General features: G+C 38.5%; 2 protein-coding genes across 3 annotated transcripts; one reads left to right on the top strand and one right to left on the bottom strand.

Annotated features, from left to right (window-relative positions):
• Positions 1-1,294: 1,294 nt before the first annotated feature.
• On the bottom strand, positions 1,295-7,926 carry tusc2a (tumor suppressor 2, mitochondrial calcium regulator a). The gene is made up of 4 exons (XM_036571301.1): positions 7,807-7,926; positions 5,124-5,339; positions 3,966-4,086; positions 1,295-1,935 (listed from the first exon to the last, which is right to left on the bottom strand). The coding sequence occupies exons 2-4, from the start codon at positions 5,270-5,272 to the stop codon at positions 1,870-1,872; spliced, it is 336 nt and encodes a 111-aa protein (XP_036427194.1). The 5' UTR covers positions 5,273-5,339; positions 7,807-7,926; the 3' UTR covers positions 1,295-1,869.
• Positions 7,927-20,150: 12,224 nt separating this feature from the next.
• Positions 20,151-24,448, top strand: hmga1b (high mobility group AT-hook 1b). 2 transcript variants are annotated; one of them, XR_005007282.1, is made up of 5 exons: positions 20,151-20,372; positions 20,980-21,091; positions 21,464-21,541; positions 22,617-22,667; positions 23,006-24,448. XR_005007282.1 is itself a non-coding variant. In XM_036571300.1 (5 exons), the coding sequence occupies exons 2-5, from the start codon at positions 21,002-21,004 to the stop codon at positions 23,069-23,071; spliced, it is 285 nt and encodes a 94-aa protein (XP_036427193.1). In that variant the 5' UTR covers positions 20,359-20,456; positions 20,980-21,001; the 3' UTR covers positions 23,072-24,448. The 2 variants fall into 2 exon arrangements, 1 of the variants encoding a protein (XP_036427193.1); XM_036571300.1 differs by having other exon boundaries at positions 20,359-20,456.
• Positions 24,449-24,967: the final 519 nt, after the last annotated feature.

Genomic DNA, 24,967 nt, shown 5'->3' with positions numbered 1-24,967 from the left:
AAGGGCACCAGGCATTTTCAAATGATGTCAAAAACGGAAAAATGACCAAAATGGAGATACAAGGTTTGTTCGGACAGCAGCGATATACTTATTATATATACTTATATATTTATACTGTTATTAATTGCTATTAGGGCTGGGCGGTAGTGAAAAAAATCAATATCAGGATGGTCTCATAATATTAGTGATGGCAGAAACAAGCAAGACAATCTTGAATGCTTTTTTCAAAGCAAAGGTTTCAAAACAGTTCATAAGACACATCATTCTGGGTTGGATTCAATCTGCACCAATCAGAATTCCTTGTGCCTCTACACTGTGTCTTATTCCAGTGTACAGCTGACAAAGCACTGTTGCAAGTAGCAGGTACTTCCATGATATTCATACTACTTGTTTTCAGTGTTTAACTTTTTAGGACAAATTCTCAGAAGCAGTTGCTGAATGTCACTAATAAATAAGCTTAATAATCTTCATGATTCAACACATTTAACTAAGGAAGCTCTAGAAAACAGAAGTGGGCCAATCTAACAATCAGGGGTGAAACTGAATGCACTGGGCTTTCAACAGCACTGTCAGTTTATACAGCACATATCAACATTGTTGATAACATTAGGGATGTGAAATCAGGTCATGTGCAAAAATCAGGTTTCGAAACCTTGAATCAGACTGAATCGGCTACTCATTTTGCTTGAATGTTTCTAATGAGTCAGAATGAGCATCACTACCAAACATATCACAGTATCAAAACATGAGATCATATTTATGTAAGCACATTTGCATGGATAAGGATCATGAACACATGCTACCGTGCTAAAAATGCTTTACAAAACTGACATTGCTTGTTTTGACTGGACTGTTTTTACTCATAGTGTTTCAATTTTATATCTTTTCTACAGTCTATCAAACTAATTGAAGGCACACAGCAAAAGACATTTATATATTGGCATAGATGATATATCGTCCAGCCCTAACTATGAAACTACTACAGTGTAAGGCATGTAATTTGTAGAATGAGGAGGATAAGGATGTATGCAGCTGTGAACAGAACCAAAGAGTTTATTAAAAGGTATGAAGTGTGTATTACTACATCTTTTGTCATGGTCATTAAAATGCTATAAGATGGAATTACAGGTTGTCTTAAATGTGTCCTATATTTGGCGGACTTCATCTAGATGCACAGATTTTCTCACATATGAAATTCAGCTCACTGGTTTATTGAGAAGAACTTATTAAATGCTTAATTTGTCCTGTAGCACTGCTGGTGATCTGCACCTTCCAAATGAATGACGCCAGTTTGTTCGCTTGCCAGGTAAACCGTTTTATTCAAGTATGTCAACTTCCATAACTTACTATACATCAAATGATTACTAGTGCAGGTCTGGGCTCAAATACAACAGACAGCGGCAGACTTTGATATAATAGAATAATTATATACAATACAATGATTAAAAACATGCCACACTTGGTCAACAGATCACCATGCAAGATGGACTTACAGCCCCTGCATTGCTCTGTTTCCTCTCACTCACACACTCTTGACAGCACACACTCAAACTTGTCTGTACATCACAGAAGGCAGAAAAACGCAGGTCTACTGTCTATCAGTACACCAAAGTGTGAAACTATACTCCAGTTCACCCTGGTTTTCAAATGCCACTTCACAGCACTGAGAGGATGCCTATAGGAAAAGCCTGCTAAAGTGCAGTAAGTCCTCCCAACCACACGGGGGTGATGTGGCTCATCCACTAAGACGGACACATATGGTCATAGTGAAGTTCGGAGCAGCTGAGGCCCATCAAGGAAGGTAGGATGGTAACAGAGAGGTGACGGGTTTGATTGGTGCAACCTCTTCTAGCCTCAGAAGGTCTGTCTTCATACTTCACAAAGGATGACTGGGAAGTCAACATGAATTCTCGGATGATCCAGTTTCACGATTCCCTGGAAACAAGAAATCTGCTCATTAATCCTGAAAATAAAAAAAACTGTGTAAATTTCTATTGGTGTGTTAAGAGCTTTTCACACAGCAAGCCACACTTGCATGATCCACATTCATTTTCAGCAGAGGTGGGTAGTCAGGCAAAGTGGCGTGGGCCGAGTGGAAGGTGGTGCAACAAGTGAGCTGGAATCCAACTTATACCTGCCTGTTTTCAACTTTTGAAGATTATGCTAACATTAGCCAAAAAAAATCACAGTTTTTGTGTAGAGTCTCATCCTTAAGTTGGTTTCCTGCTGCTTTCAATACTTATTTTCATTGCTTTTTGTGATTTTTTGTGTTTTAAATAGTAGCGCAATCTAAGCTAAATAGTGGTAGCTGTCATAACATTGCAGTCACCATGGTGATGGAGATTATAAATTTAGTTTATAAATTAGTAATTTTAATCATTTGGAATTCCCTTTCCAGCTAAGCAAACTTATGCACCAAACCTATATTACTTGTAATGTTTCACATAACAGAATACAGTCCATCAAACAGGCAAAGATGACGGCTGACCACAGTAAGCAAACAAGCTTCTCTTAATTAGTTGTGTTATTGTAAAACGTGCCTGTACCAGCGACGGCCAAAGCAAAAAGACGTCATCTTCAGGGAGCTATTTGTAGAAGAAAAGTGCTTTGTATGTACAGTTATGTGCAAAGGTCTGGTCACCCTTTTCCAATTGTGGGGGCAGTCGTGGGCTGGAGCTTAGGGAACCAGCCTTGTGACCGTAAGGTTGCCGGTTCGATCCCCTGAGCCGACAGTACGTGACTAAAGTGGCCTTGAGCAAGGCCCCTAACCCCCAACTGCTCCCCGGGCGCCATGGATAGGGCTGCCCACCGCTCCGGGCAAGTGTGCTCTCTGCCCCCTACTGTGTGTGCATTCACTAGTGTGTATGTGGGCGTTTCACTGCACGGACGGGTTAAATTGCAGAGGTGAAATTTCCTGTTGTGGGACTAATAAGGGCCACTTATATATATAAAAAAAAATTAAGGGTCACTTTTATTATGTTCTAAATGAAAATAAGCACATCTGAGAGAAAGAACACACATCTGCACATTTTAATGCACAATTATTGTGTATTCAACATGTATTTATTAGGAAGTTACTGTGTAATAAGTTAAACTCAGCAAATAACCAGAAATTATGCACTAAAATGTGCAGAAAAATGCTATGTTTGTTTGTTTGCTGTAGAAAATACTGTACTAGATTAAAATACTGTACTAGACTTAATGTAATAACTGATGAGCTTTGGTGATGATCTCACACTGCTTTTCCAGTGTCTCTCTGAAAACTTCTGAAGCATGAGATATACTTAACAGCAACAGATTCAAATTTGCATAGTGGAAACACTCAGAGTAAAGCCCATTTCACACTAGATGTGATGCGGTGTTACTGGTAAGCCAGACCCACTCTGCGACATGTATTTCACACCAGCCGCGACACATGCGCATCACAAAGTGGTTTTTGTTTCCACTGCATTTTCACGTAATACAAATGTCTGTATTGTCCCTTTTTTACTCATACAAACCTTATTGTATATCATATAAAGAGAATAACAATAAAAACCTGACTTGCCGCAATGACCGTTGCTACTTTCTCACCATGTGATGTACAGCTATAGAAAGAGGCAGAGATGTATGTGGGTTCACAGCTTTAACCTACAGAAGTGATTCCTATCACCGCGTTAACAAGTTAAAACTACATTTGTTGTGCCTACATTGTATATTATGGCAAAAACACTCCACTTCTTTACTGTTTCTGACTAGAAACTGCTAGAATGCCACAGGCGGCAAGTGTCAAAAACAGACCATTAGCCATAGCATATTTTTGCACTTCGTGTGCATGTTACCACCACCATGGCTCAACTGACGTCAAGTGTCTGGTGTGAAATTGACTTAAGTCAGGATTTAGCCCTATGATTTTTACTGAAAGAATCCAGTACGATCCTGAATTTATTAAGCAATTTCTAATCTCTAATGAAGTTCCATGCTACCTGAGGTATGAGGTTCTTCTGGATCCTCTTCAGCTTGGCCTTCTTTCGTCCATTTTTGGTCACCACTGTCTCCTCGTAGAACTCGTGAGCCAGATCTCCATCCTCATCGTAGTACAAGGAACTGCAAGAACACAACAGCTTTTGAATTCTCATGTGTTCTTTACTATCCAAACTTGTCTAAACAAAGGTCTACCACAGTTTTCCTTTACATGTGAACTAGGGATGCACAGTGACATGCGGATCACATCGGCATCATGAGATAATTGCTTTAAAAAAAGATTAGCATCAGACATATGTTTAGATTTGACTGATACTTTGAATATTTGACGATGTATTTGTTGTACTCTGGAAGAGCAGTGTGTTTAGGTGATGATGGGCTGCTGTGTAAAAATATCTGCATTTTATGAATTTGACTGCATTTGTATTTGTGACCTGCTACAAATAAACACTCTGTTTCTCTGTAATGCTAATCCAGGTTAACGTAGTCCCAATTCCTATGTTATATAAATATTTATGTATCTGTATAGGCAGATTTGTATGAAAAATATTGGATATTAACATCTCACAATTTCTACATTGGTGCATCCCTAATACAAATTCATAATACGTTTATGCTTATCATGTTCAAAATACATTTCCACACCTTGTACCTAACATTTGCCAATTACTTGTTATCAATAGCACATTAAAAACAGATGCAAGACCTAGTTAGTAGTAAATAATCCTTAATCATTCTTAAGTTAATGTGAGAGCTATTATGTGATTTCTATTGTGACCTACTACAAATAAACACTCTATTTATCTGTAATACTAATTCAGGTTAATGTAATCCCAATTCCTACATTTTCTAAAAGTTTATGTATCTTTTATATAGATTTTAACATCAGCCCACAATTTCTATTTTGGCGCATCCCTAATACAAATCCATAATAAGCTTATACTCATTATACTCAAATTACATTTCCACACCTTGCACCTAACATTTGCCAACTACTTGTTATCAGTAGCACATTAAAAAACAGATCTAAGACTTCCTTAGTAGCTAGTCATAATCCATAATCATCCTTGAGCAAATGTGAGAACTACTGTGTGATTTCTGAAGGTAGGCAATTCTGACATATTTTATGAAAACAGCTATTTAGTCAAAGTAATACTTGCCTTCTCCTTGTAAAGACAAAAGGGGTTGCGTTTTTGGAGCCACGGAGTCGGGCCAAAGACTGCTCATTGACCTCACCAGGAGAGTCTCCACTGGCCCCTGAGCCAGAGAAAGGCCAGACTCCTTTTGCTTTGGATCCGCTGCCACCCATTTTCAGTGAAAGGACATTATTCAATGGGATGGACAGGTACACACCAGGAGATTTCTGTAGCTCAGGCCTGAAAGAAATAAAGTCCATGCAGTAGTTAAGCTACACACCAAAACCATATTGCCCTACTGGATTAAGCTTGTTGCTTGTGGTGTGGCTTCAAAGCACCACTGTGGTTCTTCTAGCTATCTTTAGTTAATGCCAGAGACCACAACGGCAGGTTCTCATTACAACCCCAACAGAAGTTTCTGTAAGGCTAACGATACAGTCTTCAGTATATAAGCACACTTGATGAAGTGTTACAAAGCACAGACCAGTATTTCTGCATGATCTTCCCAATCTTATCTTGGCAGGGTTACATGCTTTCTGTGCACTGACACACCTTAGGCATGTTCCCATAAAACATTTATAAGCTACTAATGAGCTGAAGCAGGTTAGTTACAGTAAAGAAAACGTGATACAGTGGTCTCTTACTCTATTAAGTCAATTAATGAACATACTGTGTGAAACAGCAGAATCAGTAGAAAGAACGAAACTATTTGGTTAAAATAACATAGCTGTGTAATTCTGGTTTTACTGGTTTTACCATCAGAATCTCTAATGTAGTCTTATTATGCCCAAATACGACAGGCAAAGCTCTACACCAAACCAACCCAGCAAATATAGAGGTTTGGCTTCAATAGCACATCACAGGCAGACAGAGTAAACCGAAGAGCACAAGAGTAAGCACAGCTGGCCCCGACATTTCTTTGCTGACAAAACACTGGCTCTTTAAACACACAGGGCCCATATTCCTGAAGCTTTGCAGAGCAGAAGTGCTGATCTAGGATCTGTTCCTGTTAGTATGGCCACTGAAAATAAGAGAGGAATCTGATCCTAGATCAGCACCAACAGAGCAGCAGCCCTGACTAACGTTTCTAATTGTTTTGTGAGGCCGGTGAAAATAAACCACAATGTCTACATCAATGCTGTACAGTAAACCTTCTTAGGCACTTCAACTACTATTTTTGTGTTTCATTGTGCAGAAATATTTTAAGCAAATTTTAGTCAGAGTGATGAGAAGATTTCCATATTTGCAGGTACTTTGCATGATAAGTATTAATGTTTTTGTTATTTTTTTATATTTTAAAGGGATATTTAATGCAAATTAAATGGCCTATTTCCAACATGTAGATGGGTAAACAAATTCATCTAACATCTTTTGCCTATAGATGCAAATAAACCAAACCTCTGTCCTTCGATAGAAGTAAACCATGCACCTCTCTCTTTTGGGATGGGAACAAGGAGTCTATGATTGACAGAGCATTTATTATATTAAAAAACGTACTATATGTCTAATACATACCTTTTTAAACAAGCCTGTCATCATGCATTCGATTTTTACCAGCTAACTCTCAAAATTTTGGAAGTAAAATGTCTGTAGTAGATGCTAAGTGCAAAGCCAAACTGTCTGCTTGTATTAAATCTGACAAACGTCTTGTTAAACCAGACTTACGGTAGTTTGTGTAGCTACATTAGCTAACTAATCCATATCAAGCATCTCACTGTGATGACATGGAAAATACACACTTCGATGTTTCTTCAAGGGTTCTTTAGAAAAGGTAATGGTTCTGTTTAGGCCCATGAGTTCTATACAGAACCATTTCAGTTCTTTATACTGATAAAGAATGTGTTGTATATGGTTCCATGTAGAACCTTTTTTGAAAATGGATCCATATAGCACCAAAAAAAGGCTTCTTCTATTGTTGCAAGCCTAACATCATCACAACAGAACCCTTGTTGATACTACATAGAACCATTTTCAAAAAGGACCATATACAACACAATCTCCATCAATCTGAAGAACTACTTCACCTCGCAAAGAACCATTTAAGCATGAAACGGTTCTATATAGAACTTTAGAACTATGGTTCTAAATAGAACCACTGTCTTTATTAAAGAACCATCTTTTTAAGTGTGTAGTAAAGAAAGAGCACTTCTTCTCTCTTTCCTCCACTTTCACATGGAACCCCACACTGTTTATGAGCTATTCTAATGCTAACTGCATGACATACCTTAGACTAACACTGGTGAACCTACACGAAGCCAAAGTCAGGTTATTATTCGAGTTTTCCCGTTCCACCTTAAACGTTGCAGCAGTTCATGCTGCATCATTTAAGGTGGAACGGGAAAATTCGAACAAGAAGCTGGGGAATTGGAAGCCAACTTCAGCCTCGTTAAACCGACGGTGTATCTACGACACACACACACGTTGCTGTTGATAATCTAACCTTAATTAAAACCAAATCACTCCACCAAAACTATATATTTTCAGCTGCTGTTTCACGAGGAGCACAGCTAACAGTGCGATAACTAAAGCGAGCTGGCTGAAAAGGCAGCTAACGCTACGTTACAGCGCAGCTTTTCAGTGTAAACAAAACAGAGAGGCTCGCTAACGACTAGTTAGGAATGAAGAGTTTGTCCCTTTGTACAGCCTGATGGTTGCGGACATGCTCCTCTCACACCTCAACGCAAATAATCCGCAGTGTCGTACGTACTGTACTTATAAACGACATGGCTGCGTCTCGGCCAGTTTTCGTGTTTACACCGCCGTCCCGTTTCGCGAAAGCCCCCTCTGCAGCGCCATATTAGCTCCTGCGTTCTTCCTGTACAGGACACGCCCACTCCCGAACACAGAGACGTGATTGGAGCGCGAAAAGCTGTAGGTGAGCTGTGATTGGACGTTTCGTTTCTCAAGAGGGTTTAGCGGCTGTCATTAACCGGTGGATGTTCCACAGTTTTAAAGGACTCCATCCGGAAATCTGTTATGTGGCTAAATATGCGCAGAAATCATAAAGTGTCATTTCAAAATATATGTACATACATTATATGTAAGTATATGTAAGTATCAAGTATTGGAGATATATGTATAATTATGTGTCTGATATGTCTTATGTGTCTTATATGCTATGTAAATATGCAAATAGATATACTTCTGTTTCTACTCTCTCATACTTTACTCGTGTATTTTTTTTTATTTTTGCCCAATTTACGTCTATTTTTATGTCTCTTTCTATATCTATCCATCCATCCACCCATCCGTCCATCCGTCCATCTATCTATCTACCTATATAACATGAACAAAAAAAAGGTCTGGTTCCAATTGACTTCCATTAAAAGTAAGGAAGGTTTTTTCCTTCTCCTGTAAAATTACCATTTTGGAGATACAAGGTTTTGTTCCGACAACAGCGATATGGAACATATATGAACATATATATCTATGATATATGGATCACATTTATACTCTCTGTCTGATACATATGTCTGATAAATGGATAAAAGCACAGTGGATGACTTGGTTTAATCTCAGCTATTTAATCATTCCGTAATTTTAAAACATCAGCAGAATACCCCTTTAACGGTGAAGTTTACAAGGGTACAAAAAATGTTCAGCTTCACAAATAACTGATCCTTCATCCATCCATCCATCCATCATCTAAACCGCTTATCCTTCTGGGTCGCGGTGGGCTGCTGGAGCCTATCCCAGCTGTCATTGGGCGGAAGGCAGGATACACCCTGGACAGGTCGCCAGTCCATCGCAGGGCAGACAAACAGACATACACATTCACACCTAGGGGCAATTTAGCATGTCCAATCAGCCTGACTGCATGTTTTTGGACTGTTTGGAGGAAACCGGAGTACCCGGAGGAAACCCACGCAGACACGGGGAGAACAGGCAAACTCCACTGATCCTTCAATGTTATTATTCTTTGAACTTACCACAAAGCAGTCAAACAAGTATTAATTTAGTCTTACTGTATAACAGCTTAGGTGACTCAGCATTAAAGGGGAAAAAATTGCATAAGTTCATCTTTATGATGTAAACAAAGTCATTTAGAATGCTTTGATATGAGAGAAAGTTACAGACTCAGATTTCTTTACAGTGGTGGTGATATGAACCAGAAGTCACCATGTCTATAACACAAATATAGCCATTTTATTTATTATACAAAACCACCATTTTCAATAATACCACTTATACCACTGACTAAATAGCTGCAGAGTTCAAACCTCCTCTGGCTTTAACATCAACACAAAAACTGAGCGCCGAGAGCTTCATGGCATGGGTTTCCATGGCCGAGCAGCTGCATGCAAGCCTTACATCACCAAGCACAATGCCAAGCATCGGATGGAGAGGTGTAAAGCACGGCACTGGACTCTGGAGCAATGGAAACATTCTGTGGCATTTTTTAAACAGCCAAAAACGCCAGTTGCTCAGGGTGAAGGTGCAATACAGGTTAGTATGCACCAAAAAACAAAGAAGACGCAATTCTGTCAGTGTGAGAAAAGGCCTTCCAGTTGAGGAGGAGGCCTCAGCAAGCGGACCAGAGTAACCCTCCTAAAGTGATGCACAAGTGTTCAAAAGTGCCAGAAGAGTCAACACAAACAGTGTAGGAGTGTAACGCTGGAAATGAAAAAGAGGCAAGTGCACGTTTTTATTGAAATTCATAACAAAATCCACAAAAGTAACAAAAAAGAAAAGAAGAAAAAAGACTGAGGATCTAAATACTAAAACAGAAAGAAAACAAAAGACTAAGGGGCAAGAAGGAAACCAACACAGAACAGTGAAAACACAAAACAGGGCCTGAGAAACAAAACATCAAGCAAACAAGACAAACAACCAGAGGTACACAGAGCCATTTCTGAACATTTGGGGGACAGAGAAAGGCCAAAACAACAATAAAAGCACATGGCAAGACACACGAGAGAAGGTAAACAATGGCAACACAGACAGAAACAACGAGAGGCAGGGCAAACAGGATGTTACAGGAAGCTGAAAGAATTATTCAGTAAATTATTACATTTATCATCCCAGATGATGGTTTACATTACATAAGGTCTTTGTCATAACTAAAATTGCTCCTGTTTAAGTCCTCATAACTGTGCTGTTTTCAGTTTTAGCCTTTATACGTAAGAACTAAGAACATTTTAGGTTTACCTTTATTTTCCGTATTTTAGAAATGTTAAACCTTTAAATATAAATGTAAAACCACTCTGTTAGGGTACCAGTTTATGGGGTGAAGAAATGGAGACTCACCCTTCTCAGAAATATTTGCTCTGCATAAGCTTCACCACTGCGATTGAGGTATGTGTTTTTCTACATGCCTAAATATATCAAATCATTCAGTACTTAGAAATCTGAAAGGATTTTTTTATACCTCGAAAGTTCAGTCTCAGAACTTACATTTTCTGCTTTCCATGATTCAACTAATCCTCAAAACATTCAGTGATACTGAGGTCTGGGGTGGACGGTCATTGCTTGCAGCTTCTTTGTTTGATTTGTAATTTTCCACTTTTTTGTCTATTTCCTTTTCTCAGTGAGGGCTTCTCAGCAGCTACACATCCAGACCCACAGCATTGTCTCCTCACAGTGGAAAGATGGATATCAGTGAATTTTTTCAGATCTGAAGCAACATCTCACACAGATTCAAAGTACTGATGCATCAATACCATGTTTTTCAGATCAAGTACATGTTTTAACCCTTTCAGGCACACATACAGAATTTCTTTCGAAATACCAGATTTGTTGATAAGAACAAGTTACAAACCATTAAACTAAACTAGATTTTGGGTGAGATTTTTTAGGTTCAGGGTCAAAGGTCATTTCTGAGGTGGTTTCTCGGAGTAACCACTGTGCGCTAAGGGGGCTGACTATGTCATTTACGTTTTTCATGTAATACTCAGCTTGATCTCTGATTTCATTGTTTTGTTTCAATTTTTGTGACGAAGGTAAAGTCAGTTCTTTGGCTGATGCACAGCCCAACACTGCACTCTGTGCACATCCGTTTTGTGTAATGCAAACCTTTCTTAGTGCGGCACTCGGCATATTGTCTTGATGTGCTTTACACTGGGAGATGAGCAGCTTCAGATTTGTGCTTCTCACTTGATATGTATGGTTTTTAGTGTGGGAACTGTCTTGCTCTTCTGTCAGCTGACAGTCTTAAGTCTTTACAGAATGTGTACATTTACAACTGGGTCCTTGCCCTGGTCACTTTCACTACCTCTGTCATTTTTATTTCCCTGGATTCCATAACTGCCCTGATCTCCCTTATAATCCTTTCGACTGCTCTCACTCTTACTGCATGAAGAATCTGATGGAATGCCTTCCAGCAACAGTCTTACTACCTCCTCAGCACTCATTTAGGTTTTCCATGATGCACTATGATATACAATATAAATCAAATTAGCTCTGTGAAATATCTCTAGTTTTGAATAAACACAATGTTCTACTATAGGCACAATGTCTTTCACCATTTCTCCATGTGATTATGTGTTTGTCCTAAATGCACTGTGGTTACTTTGGGAAACCACCAATTTTTTAGCCATGTGACCATCTACTTCACTTACATTCACAGTGGTTACTAGGCAAAACCATAACAATGTAACTATGTAACAGCTTTATAATCATTTTGATGGTATGCTGACTTATAATAGGGAGAATGGCATCTCTGTCACTGCCACTCCAAACCTGAAACGCCTGCTGTAGTGCTATGTAACTATGTAACCTCTCACAAGAACTGCATTAACACTTTGCAGCACCATGTCCGGTCTTCAGCTAACTATAAGAAGGAGTCGTATTGGTATTGATTATTAATTAAAAGTGTGACCTCTGCCAGAAAATAAAAGCTAGAAAAACTGCTCTTCTGCTTCAGGATTATTGTTCAGGATTTCTTTTTTGTTCTTAGGATCTTAGGATCATTGATATAGTTTGGTATTTGTAATCAAGTTGTAATCAGGTTTAAACACTGTCAACTACTCAGCTATAAAAATGTATACACTCTGTATGACAAATGATTATAAGTGACTCTTCTGAATCTTCTTTTAACACATCTTACTAATGGAGAGCCAATTTCATATGTTGTAGCTGCATTATGTTCTTTGTAGTGATGGATCTAGAATCTAGAAGAAATTCTGCAAAAAAAGGTAAAAGCTTCAGCAGCAGGGGTGCCATACAAACCCATTATTTAACAGTAATCGCATGTTTTCTCAACGATGGTAAAATTTCTGAAAAATGACACTCAATTTAATTTTTTAGGATTACTGCCTTTTATCATAATTCATCGGTTTCCCTAGTTCAACTAGTTATTGCCATACAGTATTTTACCATAATAATAACAAAAAACGACCATTTAAACAAACACAAATGTCTGTAAAATAAGTGATAATTTGTTTTTGTGAACTGACATTCTATTTCTGTAAATTAACAACAGCAGTGTTAAAATACAGTATATATATGGTTTATTTACATGCACTTCCATGTTTTTCAAAAAACAGGGATTAACTATGAAATTTTACAGTACTTTCAAGTGAAAATACTTTTTATTTACAGTGCAGAGGTGGCTGGCAGGGTGGCATGTTCATGAAGCACCTGGGTCTGTTTAGTACTGATTTATATAGTAAACAATCTATTCTATTCACTGAGCACTGAGCAAAATAAAAAAAGCAAAACAACAGCAACCAACAATACATACATCCTTAAAAAAGATGGTTCTTCAAGGATTCTTTAGTAAAGGCAATGCTTCTGCTAAGAACCATGAGTTCTATATAGAACCATTTCATGCTTAAATGGTTCTTTGCATGGTGGAATTGTTCTTCAGATTGATAGAAAATGTGTTGCATATGGCTCTACATAGAACCTTTTTGAAAATTGTTCTATAAAGCACCAAAAAAGGGTTCATCTACTGTTCCACAAACCGTGCAGCAAAAAAGGCAGAGCAAGCATCACACTCAGCACTCTTTCTACCTGTTAAGATGGTTTTAACACTAAGATGCTTTTGGGGAACATATACATGTACATATATATTTTTAAAATTAAAACAAATAGTCAAAAATGTAAAATTAAATCTTCCACAACTATGTTAGTCCATCTTCATGCAAAGACCAGTACCTTCCATTACCCTTAACACAGCTCTGTAATTAATGTTAAAATTCAGTCATATGCAAGTCATATATATAGATATAGATAGATAGATAGATAGATAGATAGATAGATAGATATCTGAAGAACCATTTAACCATGCAAAGAACATTTGAGTGTTCATGGTTCTAGACAGAACTATTTTCATTACTAAAGAACCCTTGAAGAACCATAATTTTAAGTGTGTACAAGTGAAAATAAGTTCCCTGTTCTACAGAAGATGCATTAAAATATGGCATATATATATATATATATATATATATATATATATATATATATATATATATATAGATGTAGATAGATAGATAGATAGATAGATAGATAGATATAAGTGTGTAGATGTATATATATACACACACAGACATGTATTATGTATAATAATGTGCCATAACTTTTGCACAGGCCACATTTTATGTTTTTATGTGTTTACTTCCTCAAATTAGCAGTAATTGTACACTAAAATGTGTGCAGATGTGTGTTTTCTATTTTCGCTTAGATAAAATCAAAATATTTCATTTGACCAGGGCGCCCAAACTTTTACATACGGCTGTCTTTGAAGACGAGTTTGTTAAAAAGCTTAAAATAAAAGGCACTTGCGTATCTCAGTGATGTACAGTGTGATCACATGTTCAGTGTGACCAGCATCAAAGTTTTTATAATGTTAAAAAAAAATAATAATAATAAAAAAGCCATGGCTCAATTTCATAGTACATTTCACTTTTAACTTATAAATTCTTGACTACGTTTAAATGTAGTTATTATTTACTTGTACTTTCACATTTCTGTCACCATACTTCCACTTTCAGTTAAGATTCAGACACAGAACAGAGCCCCAGGGTTCGGTTAAGGACAAGCTCACTCATCCAGCCCCAGCGGGTTCACTGTGCCCACATTAAGCCTTACTGAGTTATTTGAATGTGTGGCTGATGAAAAGCCTCCCTATTCAAACATTTTGGACAGCGAGGTTTGTTTTAAAGAAAATCCACCCATAAAAATATCCAGCAGCTTGAAGGTAAACACTGTCCCTGTTTAATATCACAGGCTTGAATTAAAGTACTTATGATTCACTGTGAAACAGCAGTACAGCAGTGTACTTGAATGCCTTACACGTTCTGCGGTCAGGCTGTAACAGAAAATGAGCGGGCTCTCTCCTCAGATCTGTTGCCAAACCAGACCCATTTAAAATCAGAAAAGTTTATTTAAACTTTCTTAGAAACATTTAAGTTTGTGAGAGGCTTAGCTGAATGAGGGCGATGGCTTCAGGGACGAGCGTGTGATAGAACAACAAACAAAACTACTAATGGTTGCAAGAACTAACCTAAAAATAACAGAAACAAACATACACATGGCCACCCTACCTGCCTACATTAAAACAGGACAAAAGATGACCAAAACAAACTGCTACTTTCCCCAAGCTCACCAAGTCTAATAAAGCGGTCACTGATTTAACAGTGGAGGTGAAGTGAAGCAGACTGGAGTGAAGAGTGCCCGGCTGGTCTGGACAGGTGTTCCTCCAGGTCACGTCAGAGGGGAGGGAGCCCTGAACGTCTCTTGGGATGGTTGTTGTTGACCCTTTATACAGGAGTGCGCCCCATGTGGCCAATCCCAGACCTGCACCTAATGCAACAAGAAAAAAAAATACACACACACACACACACACAAAATGGCCACAGACACAAACAATATAGGGAGACATATCCATCAACAGTAATGTTAGATCTTAAATTACTCTGAATTTATGAATAAAGATGCAGTTGTTCTCTTTCTTGATTTGTTTACAAAGCTTTTGATACTTTAGATCATTGTTTTTTTTTTGAAGCTTTAAACAAATTTGGTTTTAGCAATAATTTGATAAATTTAATAGGCACCTATATGATGGCATTAAGATCTGTGTTCTTATTTCAGTACCAATATATGCACATATTTATTCAGTATTGTCAGTATATGCTGTTACCTGCGCCTCCTCATACAGTCATTACTGCACTGCCTTTTTTTTTATCTCAGGACAGATCTTATTGCAGATTTTTGTACATTTCTAGTTGTATATATGTTTAGATAGATATATAGATATATAGATTTTTGTATACATTCTTCTTTTTATATTGTTTCACCCTTATAATTATAACTGTCCTGTGTTGTGTGACTGCTGCTGGCTGCTAGATTTCCTTCAGGATCAATAAAGTATTTGTCTATCTATCTATCTATCTATCTATCTATCTATCTATCTATCTATCTATCTATCTTCCCTTGAATCTGGAACCTCTCTATATTTAACACTATATTTAATTAAAAATTCTTCAAAGCCAACATATCAAATGTTGAAACTGAGAAGTTTTTTAAATATATGCCCATTTTGAATTTGATGCCAGCAACACGTTCCAAGACAGTTGGGACGGGATTAAACCAAAGGCTGGTAAAGTTGTGTAATGCTTAAAAAAACACATGGTTGATTGGCAACAGGTCAATAACATGACTGGGTATGAAAAGCATCCCAGAGGCTGAGTCTTTCAGAAGTAAAGATGAGGAGCAGTTCACCACTCTGTGAAAGACTGCATGATCAAATAGTGCAACAATTCAAGAATAAAGTTTCTCAACATAAAATAGCAAAGAACTTGTGCTTTTCATCATCCACGGTACAGAATAACATTAAAAGATTCAGAGAATCTGGAGAAATCTTATTTGCTGGCCATGATCTTTGGGCCCTCAGGCGGTACTGCATTAAAAAAAGACATGATTCTGGAGTGGAAATCAGTGAATGGGCTCAGAAAAACTTCTGAAAAACACTGTCTAAGAAAATGGACTGGCCGCTGCCTTCTCTGGGCCTGAGCTCATTTAAAATGGACTGAGGGGAAGTGGAAAAGTGTCCCGTGGTCCGACGAATCAACATCTGAAATTCTTTTTGGAAATCATGGACGCTGTGTCCTCTGGGCTAAAGACCACTCAGCTTGTTATCAGTGCACAGTTCAAAAGCCAGTATTCATGATGGTATGGGGGTGCATTAGTGCACATGGCATGGGTGATGTGCTCATCTGTGAAGGCACCATTAATGCTGAACCATATATACATGTTTTGGCAACATATGCTGCCATCCAGATGACGTCTTTTTTCAGGGAAGGACTTGATTATTTCAGCAAGACAATGTCAAACCACATTCTGTATGTATTACAGCAGCATTGCTCCATATTAAAAGAGTTCAGGTGCTAAACTGGCCTGCCTGCAGTCCAGACCTGCCACCACTGAAAACATTTGGCATATTATAAAATGAAAAATACGACAAAGGACACCCTGAACTGTTGAGCAGCTGAAATCCTATGTTAAGCAAAAATGGGAAAATATTTCATTTTCAAAACTATAGCAGTGTCTCATCAGTTTCCAAATGCTTACAGAGTGTTGTTAAAAGAAGAAGTGATGAAACACGAATCCAAAATGGGCATATATTTTTCAAAAAACAATTAAATTTATCAGTTTCAACATTTGATATGTTGTCTTTGTACTATTTTCAATGAAATATAGGATTTTATTGATTTGCACATCATTGAATTTTGTTTTTATTTACATTTTGCACAGTGTCCCAACTTTTTTGGAAAAGGGGTTGTATTTTAAGTGCATTATATGCAATCATACACTGAGTTGCTGCTATGAAGTACATCTGCCTTGCACCTACATTTGTTGGCTGCACATTTCCCATGTTTCCCATTCATCAATGGGAAGGGGCCACCACAGGTGCACAACTGACCAAATGTAATTTGGGTGGTGGACCATTCATTTTAAACACTGTGTACACTAAGTGGTCATTTTATTGGATACACATGCCTTCTAAATATACATTTACAAAGACTATAGTCCATATGTATCCATGCAAAGTTTGTTTCAGACAATCTTTGGCTCTGGGGGTCTCAACTCCAGCCATGGGGACCTGCGCTAAGCTGGACCAGGGGCAGTGAATACATGACACTGTGCAGGACAGTGGGTCTTCAGGACTGAAGATGAGAGCCACTTCTCTATTCCAGAGGTGTCAGACTGAAGTCCTGGAGAACTACAGCACTGCAGAGTTTAGGATTCCTCGTCATTTAGCCCACTTGTTTCAACTCATCAGATACTTAGCAGGCATACACTGGTGTGTTAGAACAGTGTTTCCCAACTCCAGCTCTCTGCGCCCCCTGCTGTCCACAGTTTTGTCTTTTCCCTGATCTAGCAGAACTGTAGCAAGAAGGTAGTGCTAATTAGATAATGATGTAATTCCGATGCCTTAGATCAGGGAAGCCACAAAACTGTGCAGAGCAGGAGAGCCGATGACTGGATGTTGGGAAGTGTTGTCAGAAGTAATCTCTGATTAGAACGCTAATCTCTGCAGGGCTGTGGCCCTACAGAGTCTGACACTCCTACCCTAGCCCTTCATCTTTTGTGGTTGGCAGACTTCTCAACCCAGCAGTGACAGTGAGGTGTTGAAAAACACCAGCAGCACCACTTTACCTGACACACTTTTACCAGCACAACACATACTACCATGATATGAGATATCTGCTTGTTGGTGGTCTTATGGTTCTATTGATGGATACTGCAGTCCATGTTGTGCAGCATGTATGTACAGTATGTAATTCTACAACAATGTGTACCTATATGGAAGGGGTACCTCATAAATTAATAAATTCAGTGTATAGTGCACTGAATATTTGCTTAAACTTAAACAAAAATAGTGACTATAACATATTTGTTGGGATATAATACATATAATATAATATATGTTACCTTAACTTAAAATACGCTAAAAAAAGATCAAAATGAGTTACTATGTCAACAATTCATCTTTTTTCTGATTAAGTTTATCCAAATTTCTGTAGTATTTAAGTTGCATTAACTAAATTCTTTCATTAAGATGAGCAATTTTACAGTGTAGTACTAAATGTATATTGTTGTCTTAGCTTGACTTTATTGTGTTAAGTACTTCTTATTAAAGCTAGACACAGTAAGGTTATGAAGTGGTTAATTTTAGTTTGGTTATGTTACTTGGGAGCTTTTCACAATGATTGAAGACTGCAGAAAAGGTGATAGTAAATAGTCAATGTTTCATGATAAATATCAAAGATTTGGTACTTAAGGATACATATATATTTAAATATCATTTATTTATGAATGGTGGTTTATGCTACCACGTTGCCTAATTAGAACAAGAATGTCTGTGCTGTTTGTTGTTGCCTGTGCATTAAAGCATTAAGTGAAGCCATGGTTTGCTTTGTGAGTGTAAACTCTACATGAACAGGTTTACATTTTGTTTGGGTAATCTGGGGCTTTCGTGCTTGTTGTCCTTTCAGGATCTTTCCGTTGTGTTGTTACTGGACCCTTCCATCCATCCATCCATCCATCCATCCAGACACCAGTGACTCAAGAAGTGCTTTGGCTGTTTGTGATGAGGTCAGTGGGCCTGCCCCATCACCAAGACTGTTTTGGGACACTTTGCGTGGGGATTTTAAAACAAAAACATATGTAAAAGCCAAGGTAAAAATGAGCACATATATTTACTTAGATATTGATCTTGTCTTTCTTTTAACTAAGGGGAGGGGGAAGAGCCTGGGATTGAGGTACCTGTGGGAGAGAAAGAACAATGTTAAATATGAGAACATACTTATAGTGTGTGGCTAATTGCCATGTCAGGATGTATTTAGTGGACAATGATGTCTGCATTAATATACTTAGATTCTTGTATTATCCTCTGTTAACCCATTTGCTCTTAGCAGTGGTTTAGCCCAGTCTGATTATGTCTATGAGTTTAAATGGGGGTAGAGATTCAGTCTAAAGAGAAAAATGGCGGGCGTGAGGCGTGTATGTGGGTTTAAAAGTCTAATCGGCCTTGTGGCCTCAGGCTTCACCTGTGCTGAAATTGAAGGAAAACGTCTTTTATTGGACTGATGTTCGTGGACTAGAACAAGTCAACCAGAGTCTGTGTGTCTAGAAATTTAAGAACATTTTCTATCCTGTGTGTGTGTGTGTGTGTTGTGTGACGCCTGTACATGTGGCAGTTATGTTGTTCTCATTAGAGTCCTCACGTCCAGAGATGGCAGGAGGTTTGGAATATGGAGTGAGGATGGAAACATTTATTTTTACTATAAATCTTTAATAAATACAAGCATAAAATTGTATTGTAAATGCAAAAATTAAATCGGGTGCCTAATCGATTATTACGTGTCCAGTATTTTTTCATTTTAAAAGAATCAATAAACAAGTATTGTAATAACAATATTAGTCGGACTCAGCAGACTCAGTGTTTGAGATATAAACAAAGTCATCCAGAGTGGTTTGAGGTGAAATGGTTCATTTGTAGAAAAACCTGATAACTCTGCTAACTGATTTCTTTACAGTGGTGGTGATAAGAACCAGGGGCCGCCATGTCTACAACACAAATATAGCTATTTTATTTACCATCCAAAACCACCAGTGAACCTACACATGCCCTCTGAGCTTTTTATATGTAATGATGATAGTAAAATAGTGGCAAATCTGAAACAAAAAAGTTTTCTTTGGGGACTCTTTTGCCTTAGAACTCCCTTCATGTATCCCTCCACCATGGGTAGATTAAAAGAAACTGATTAAAATACGTTTTAGGCCCAAATTCTTTATCATAAAACATTCTCTCAGACATCAGGCAGCATGTCCTAACTTTCTGTTAGGGAGCTTTTAAAGGGGGACGTCTGGTTCCTATCACCACCACTGTAAACAATTCTGACTGCGTACGTTTCTCTAGAACGGAGCATTTTACACCAAACCGCTCTGAATGAGTTTGTTTACATCTCAACCTTTTAATTATGCTGACATTTTGAAAAGTCGGTGGAGTTGCCCTTTAATAAAAAATCTCCACAGCCTGATGGAAGCTGCCTTGCCAAAGCAGATGGTCCCCGGTCTCCCCGCCCCCTTTGTCTTTCCTTCAGCCTGAGCCTCCCACTGGCTTTTCCATTGGCTTAACGTTATTATAGGGGCACGGTTATTCCTGAAAAACGGTTTAAAGCGGTTTATTCCTCGAAATACGGAATCCGTTTGCAGTGTCTTGGGTCGTGCGTTATTGCATGGACCTGGCCGGGCTTCCTCTCTAGCTGGAGCGGCGAGCGGGCATTGTCCTTTAATTCAATCAGAAGACATTGTGCACAGGAGGAGGTGGGGCTAAATCGAGACACACAATACACGCATACGATTATATTCGTTTCGTCTGTGTGAAATCAGACGTGCGGAGCGCTGCATGTAAGTTAACGTTTCGTTCTTTAATTCGGAGTGAAATCGACTCGGTCTTTCTCGACAAACATCGCCAAGGCCCGGCCGGCCGAAAGCGGAGCCGCCGCCGCCGCCTCGGAGCGTGTTAGTGCGGCTTGTCTCAGGCCATTTCTTTCGTGATGGGAAAGAAAATATAAACTAAGCTATTTTATGTGGTAGATTACATTAATTATAGTCTGCTGATCTGTATCGTCAATTCTGTAGCTCCATAAAACACAGGCTGACCTCTATTGATGTGTGTATTGGCCGTGTAAGACTTATAAGACTTGAGCTTCTTGTTCGAATTTATTTTTCCGTTCCACCTTAAATGGTGCAGTAGTTACAGTATGTTAAGTTCCACTGTAAACGCTGCGGCAGTATGTAGCTGCTGCATCATTTAAGGTGGAACGGGAGAATTCGATCAAGAAGCTGATTTCATCCTCGTCGATTGGTTACAGTTGTAAGCGTTTATTAGGCTGCTGAAATACTTATTACGCTGTTTTTCTTCGACTAGGTGACGCAGGAACATCAGGAACATGAGTGATTCCGAAAAACAGAGCATTTCTCTGAAAGAGAAGGATGGAGTGGAGAAGAGGGGACGGGGGAGGCCGAGAAAACATCCGAAGGTAACAGTGATAACATTAACTAGCTGGATAACGAAGCTGGGCAGCTTCTTATGCGAATTCCTCGTCTCACCTTAAATGGTGCTGCTCTATTCTGGTACCCGAGGTGCCAGAATGTAGCTGCTGCACCATTTAAGATGGAACGGGAAAATTGGACTAGGAAGCCAACTTAAGCCTCGTACAGTGGCTGCTGTCAGAAGTAGGCTAGGCTTAAGAGCTAACAGGTCCCTGTAACTTTGGTAGGGATCAGGAATGAGGCCTGTTATGTCCAGCCTCTGCCAGATGCATAACTTTACATAACCACCGTAAAGCAGTGAGTTAAATCACGGTTCTGTGTTTCAGCCTCATGGCTCATGATGTATTTTCCACTCTCAGGAGTCCAGTGGATCCCCTGTTCCGAAAAGACCAAGAGGGAGGCCAAAAGGCAGCAAAAACAAAGGGCCCTCCAAGAAAGTGAGTGCATTCCAGCCCAGTCCTGTATTTCTCTCGTACACACTTTATTTGTTCTGTGCATTTTCATATGATGCGTAATGAGTCAGAGGAGGACTGCTGAAGGATCATCCTCAGGCCTTCTTCAGCTGATGGCCTACTAAGTGCTAGCTGTGAGCTAAGCACTGTCAGTCTGTCGCCCACCACGTCACAGCTCTCAGTGAACTCATTGGCCCCTCCACCTGTTTTCCAGCTCAGCAATGGCACCCTCTGCTGTTCTCTGCTGGAAAGTCTGGAGGAGCTGTAATCTTTCTTGGATGTGACTTATTTTCACATTCAGTTTTCATAACTTTGTCTTAGTTATTTTATCCCTTCAACCTTCCACTTTGGAAGGAATGTCCTTCAGTGCCATCGCCCCCAAACTCTGGAACTCTCTTCTTCAATCCCTACCTGACTGCTCTTCTTTTTCTGCTTTCAAATCTGATTTAAAGACTTTTCTTTTTTTATGAGCATTTCTCTTCCTCCTTTACTGCTTAGTCTTAGGGTTTATTTTGTGTGTGTGCTCTTTGTTATGTAAAGCGACCTTGGCATTGTGAAAAGTGCTATAGAAATGTAACTTATTATTATTATTATTATTATTATTATTTAACTGTTATTAGAGTGTCATAAAAGTCTGATGACCAAGGTTCAACGTACCCAGTCCATCTGTCCTAATGTGTAGTGCAAAGGGGACTGAAAAGTAGGGATACGTCAGTAGGGTTGTGGGACAAGGCTGATATACAAGATTTTTCATGTACATATCTGCAGATATAGATATATGTAGAAGGTGTGACTAAATCTGTCTGGGTTAGCATTATGGAATAATATTAGAAATGTGTTTCTGTAGGGTTACAGGTGCAGTAAAAGGAATAAAATACAGACATTTTGGCACAGTAGCCCAACATTGCCTGAACATTCTGCTCTTGCTCATGAAATAATGGTTTACAATATTGGCCAAATGTAAACATCTCTTCAATCTGCATAAAATTATGATATGGTTCTGATATCATAATGCATTCCTAACTGCTGCGTTTGAGACTAAAATGGTATCTCTTCTCAGAGAGCTGTGTCATCTTCAGGAAAGAAGCTAAAGGGGAAGCCCAAGAAAGAGGTAATAGACCCAGCAAACAGAATCCTTTCGAAACATCTTGCAGACTTTTAATGTTGCATATTGTTGCATTTGGAACAAAAATGCTGTATTTCCATTTTTTCTTCCCTCTCTGTTCTCCTTTAGGAATGATCAAAACTTGGAATACAATCTTGTTACTTTAACGTGCATAAAAAGTGTTGTTCTCTCAATCTTTTCTGTAAATTTACCATTTTAGAGAGAAAGTCTTGTTCCAGCAGCGACCATATGTAGTTTACTGTCCAAGTAAAGTTAAATTAGTTTAATGAAATGCGATCTCATTTATTGCCTTTGTGTTTTTCATTATGTTCTTTGTGAGACAGGAAAAAGATCAGGCATCTCAGGAGTGCTCGGAGGACGACGAGGAGGATGAAGATGAGGAGCAGTAACTGTCTCATCCTCAGCACTACCTCAAGACACTCAACTTGGCACCACTCACTTATCTGCAACCTGTGTTTAACAAGGGAATGTCATTTGCTCAGACCCCTTTCACAACTTCAGAGGACTGATATACATCATATTCTCTCTCTCTCTCTCTCTCACTCACTCTCTCTCTCTCTCTCTCTGTAACACAATCAGTTATGTAAAAACTGGAATAATTTTAGAAATCTGTGAATTAGATCATGTAAGTGTTTAGTACATTTAATGGTGCTTACTGGGTGCTTTTCTACTTTTGTTCAGGTTGGCTTTTTATGTATTTTATGTGGCTTCTAAGGTGAGAGTTATAGAATTAGAAAGAGCAAGCTATATGTTTTGACTGTGATGTGTAGTGGTCCTATAGTTTTAGTGGAGGGCTTTCTGCTTAAATGCAGCTGTTTTAAAACACCCCTGCACCGTAAACTGGCTAGATTTCATTTTATTAGATTTGCTTTATTATACATGTCGATGAGTGAGTATTGAACATTTGTTGAAGGTTAAGTGTGTGTAGTTTGTGAGATATACTGACCACGCATTTACGGAATTTAGATAATGAGAAACCATTCTCAGCAGTCTTTCTCAATCTGTTGTATTAGTTGAATAGTGGATGTAGGTGTTTCAAGCATAGTTCTCACTTCACGTACATTCCAGTAGCACTTATCTCGTGACCAAATTCGATGGGCTGTTCGTCTTAGGTATTTTGCTCACTGACAGATTTGCCACGTTTTATTTAACTGTTCCCAACCGGTCACTTTCTAGGACAAACGGAAAGACACCCAGGGCAAATTGATAACGGCTAAAGTCTTTTATACATTTATCTGGTAAACACTATTCTTTAAACGACAGTTTATCACAATTCAAAATTTATGGGTCCGTTCAAATACTACTGGGAGTTTACAATGAACACTTGTGAAATAATGCTCGCTTGACCAGCTATACCTCAGTACCATGGCTTGTGCTCGTGACAAGCCCACATTTTTGTTGTAATAATGACTGTTTTTACTCTGAGCTTACATCACACGTTTCATCCATGCCCATTTTCTGAACCATTGCAACAATATGCATTACCCACCTCAGGAATTACAGTGTACAGAAAGGCAGCAAAAGACCAAGGTAGTGTTCAGATAGCACTGATGACTTCTGTATAGAATATGTTTGTCTTTTCACTTGGAAATAGCCTTTGCCCTGCACCTATTTTTGATGCAGCTGAGGAATTGTCTACAAACTTTTTTAGGCTTATACCACATTTTGTTGATGCAGCAGCAGGATACATATTTATTTCATGTTTAATTAAGAACTAAATTGTACCTGTGTAGCATGTTGTGTTGTTAATAAAATACATTTTCTCATTTTGCTGTCTTGTCATTCTTTTGGGCTGAAAAGCTTTATGGGTCTGGATTTGTGCATGAATAGTTCTTATCAGAATCTAAGTCATAAAAAATACAGTACTGGTCATATTATTATTCTGTACATTTAAATTAATCAAGGCAATTGATTAATGAATACACAGTGGACCTCATTCAATATCTTAAGTTTTTTTCTTAAATTTGTTCTTGAGAAAGGTCCTAAGAAAAAATCTACATCAGATTCATGACGTGTTCTTAAACGGCAGAATTGTTCACACTTCTGTGCTCCTGAGTGTGTGTAGATTCTGTACCTAACTAAGAACAAAACTCAAATAAGAAACATTGGCGAATCTTTGTAAAAATTGCGTAAGTGAATTTTAAGAAGTAATTTCTTCTTAAGAATGGTTGGTAAATAAGGCCCAATGACCCACTTGAAAAGATGTGAGTTGTGTGTGTACCCACACATATACATATGTACACACACACACACACACACATACACACATATATATATATATATAT

This window comes from Colossoma macropomum, unplaced genomic scaffold, assembly GCF_904425465.1.
Source record: "Colossoma macropomum unplaced genomic scaffold, Colossoma_macropomum, whole genome shotgun sequence".
Classification (NCBI taxonomy): Eukaryota; Metazoa; Chordata; class Actinopteri; order Characiformes; family Serrasalmidae; genus Colossoma; species Colossoma macropomum.
Note: the sequence above shows the minus strand (reverse complement) of the source record. Positions and strands in the feature narration are given on the sequence as shown.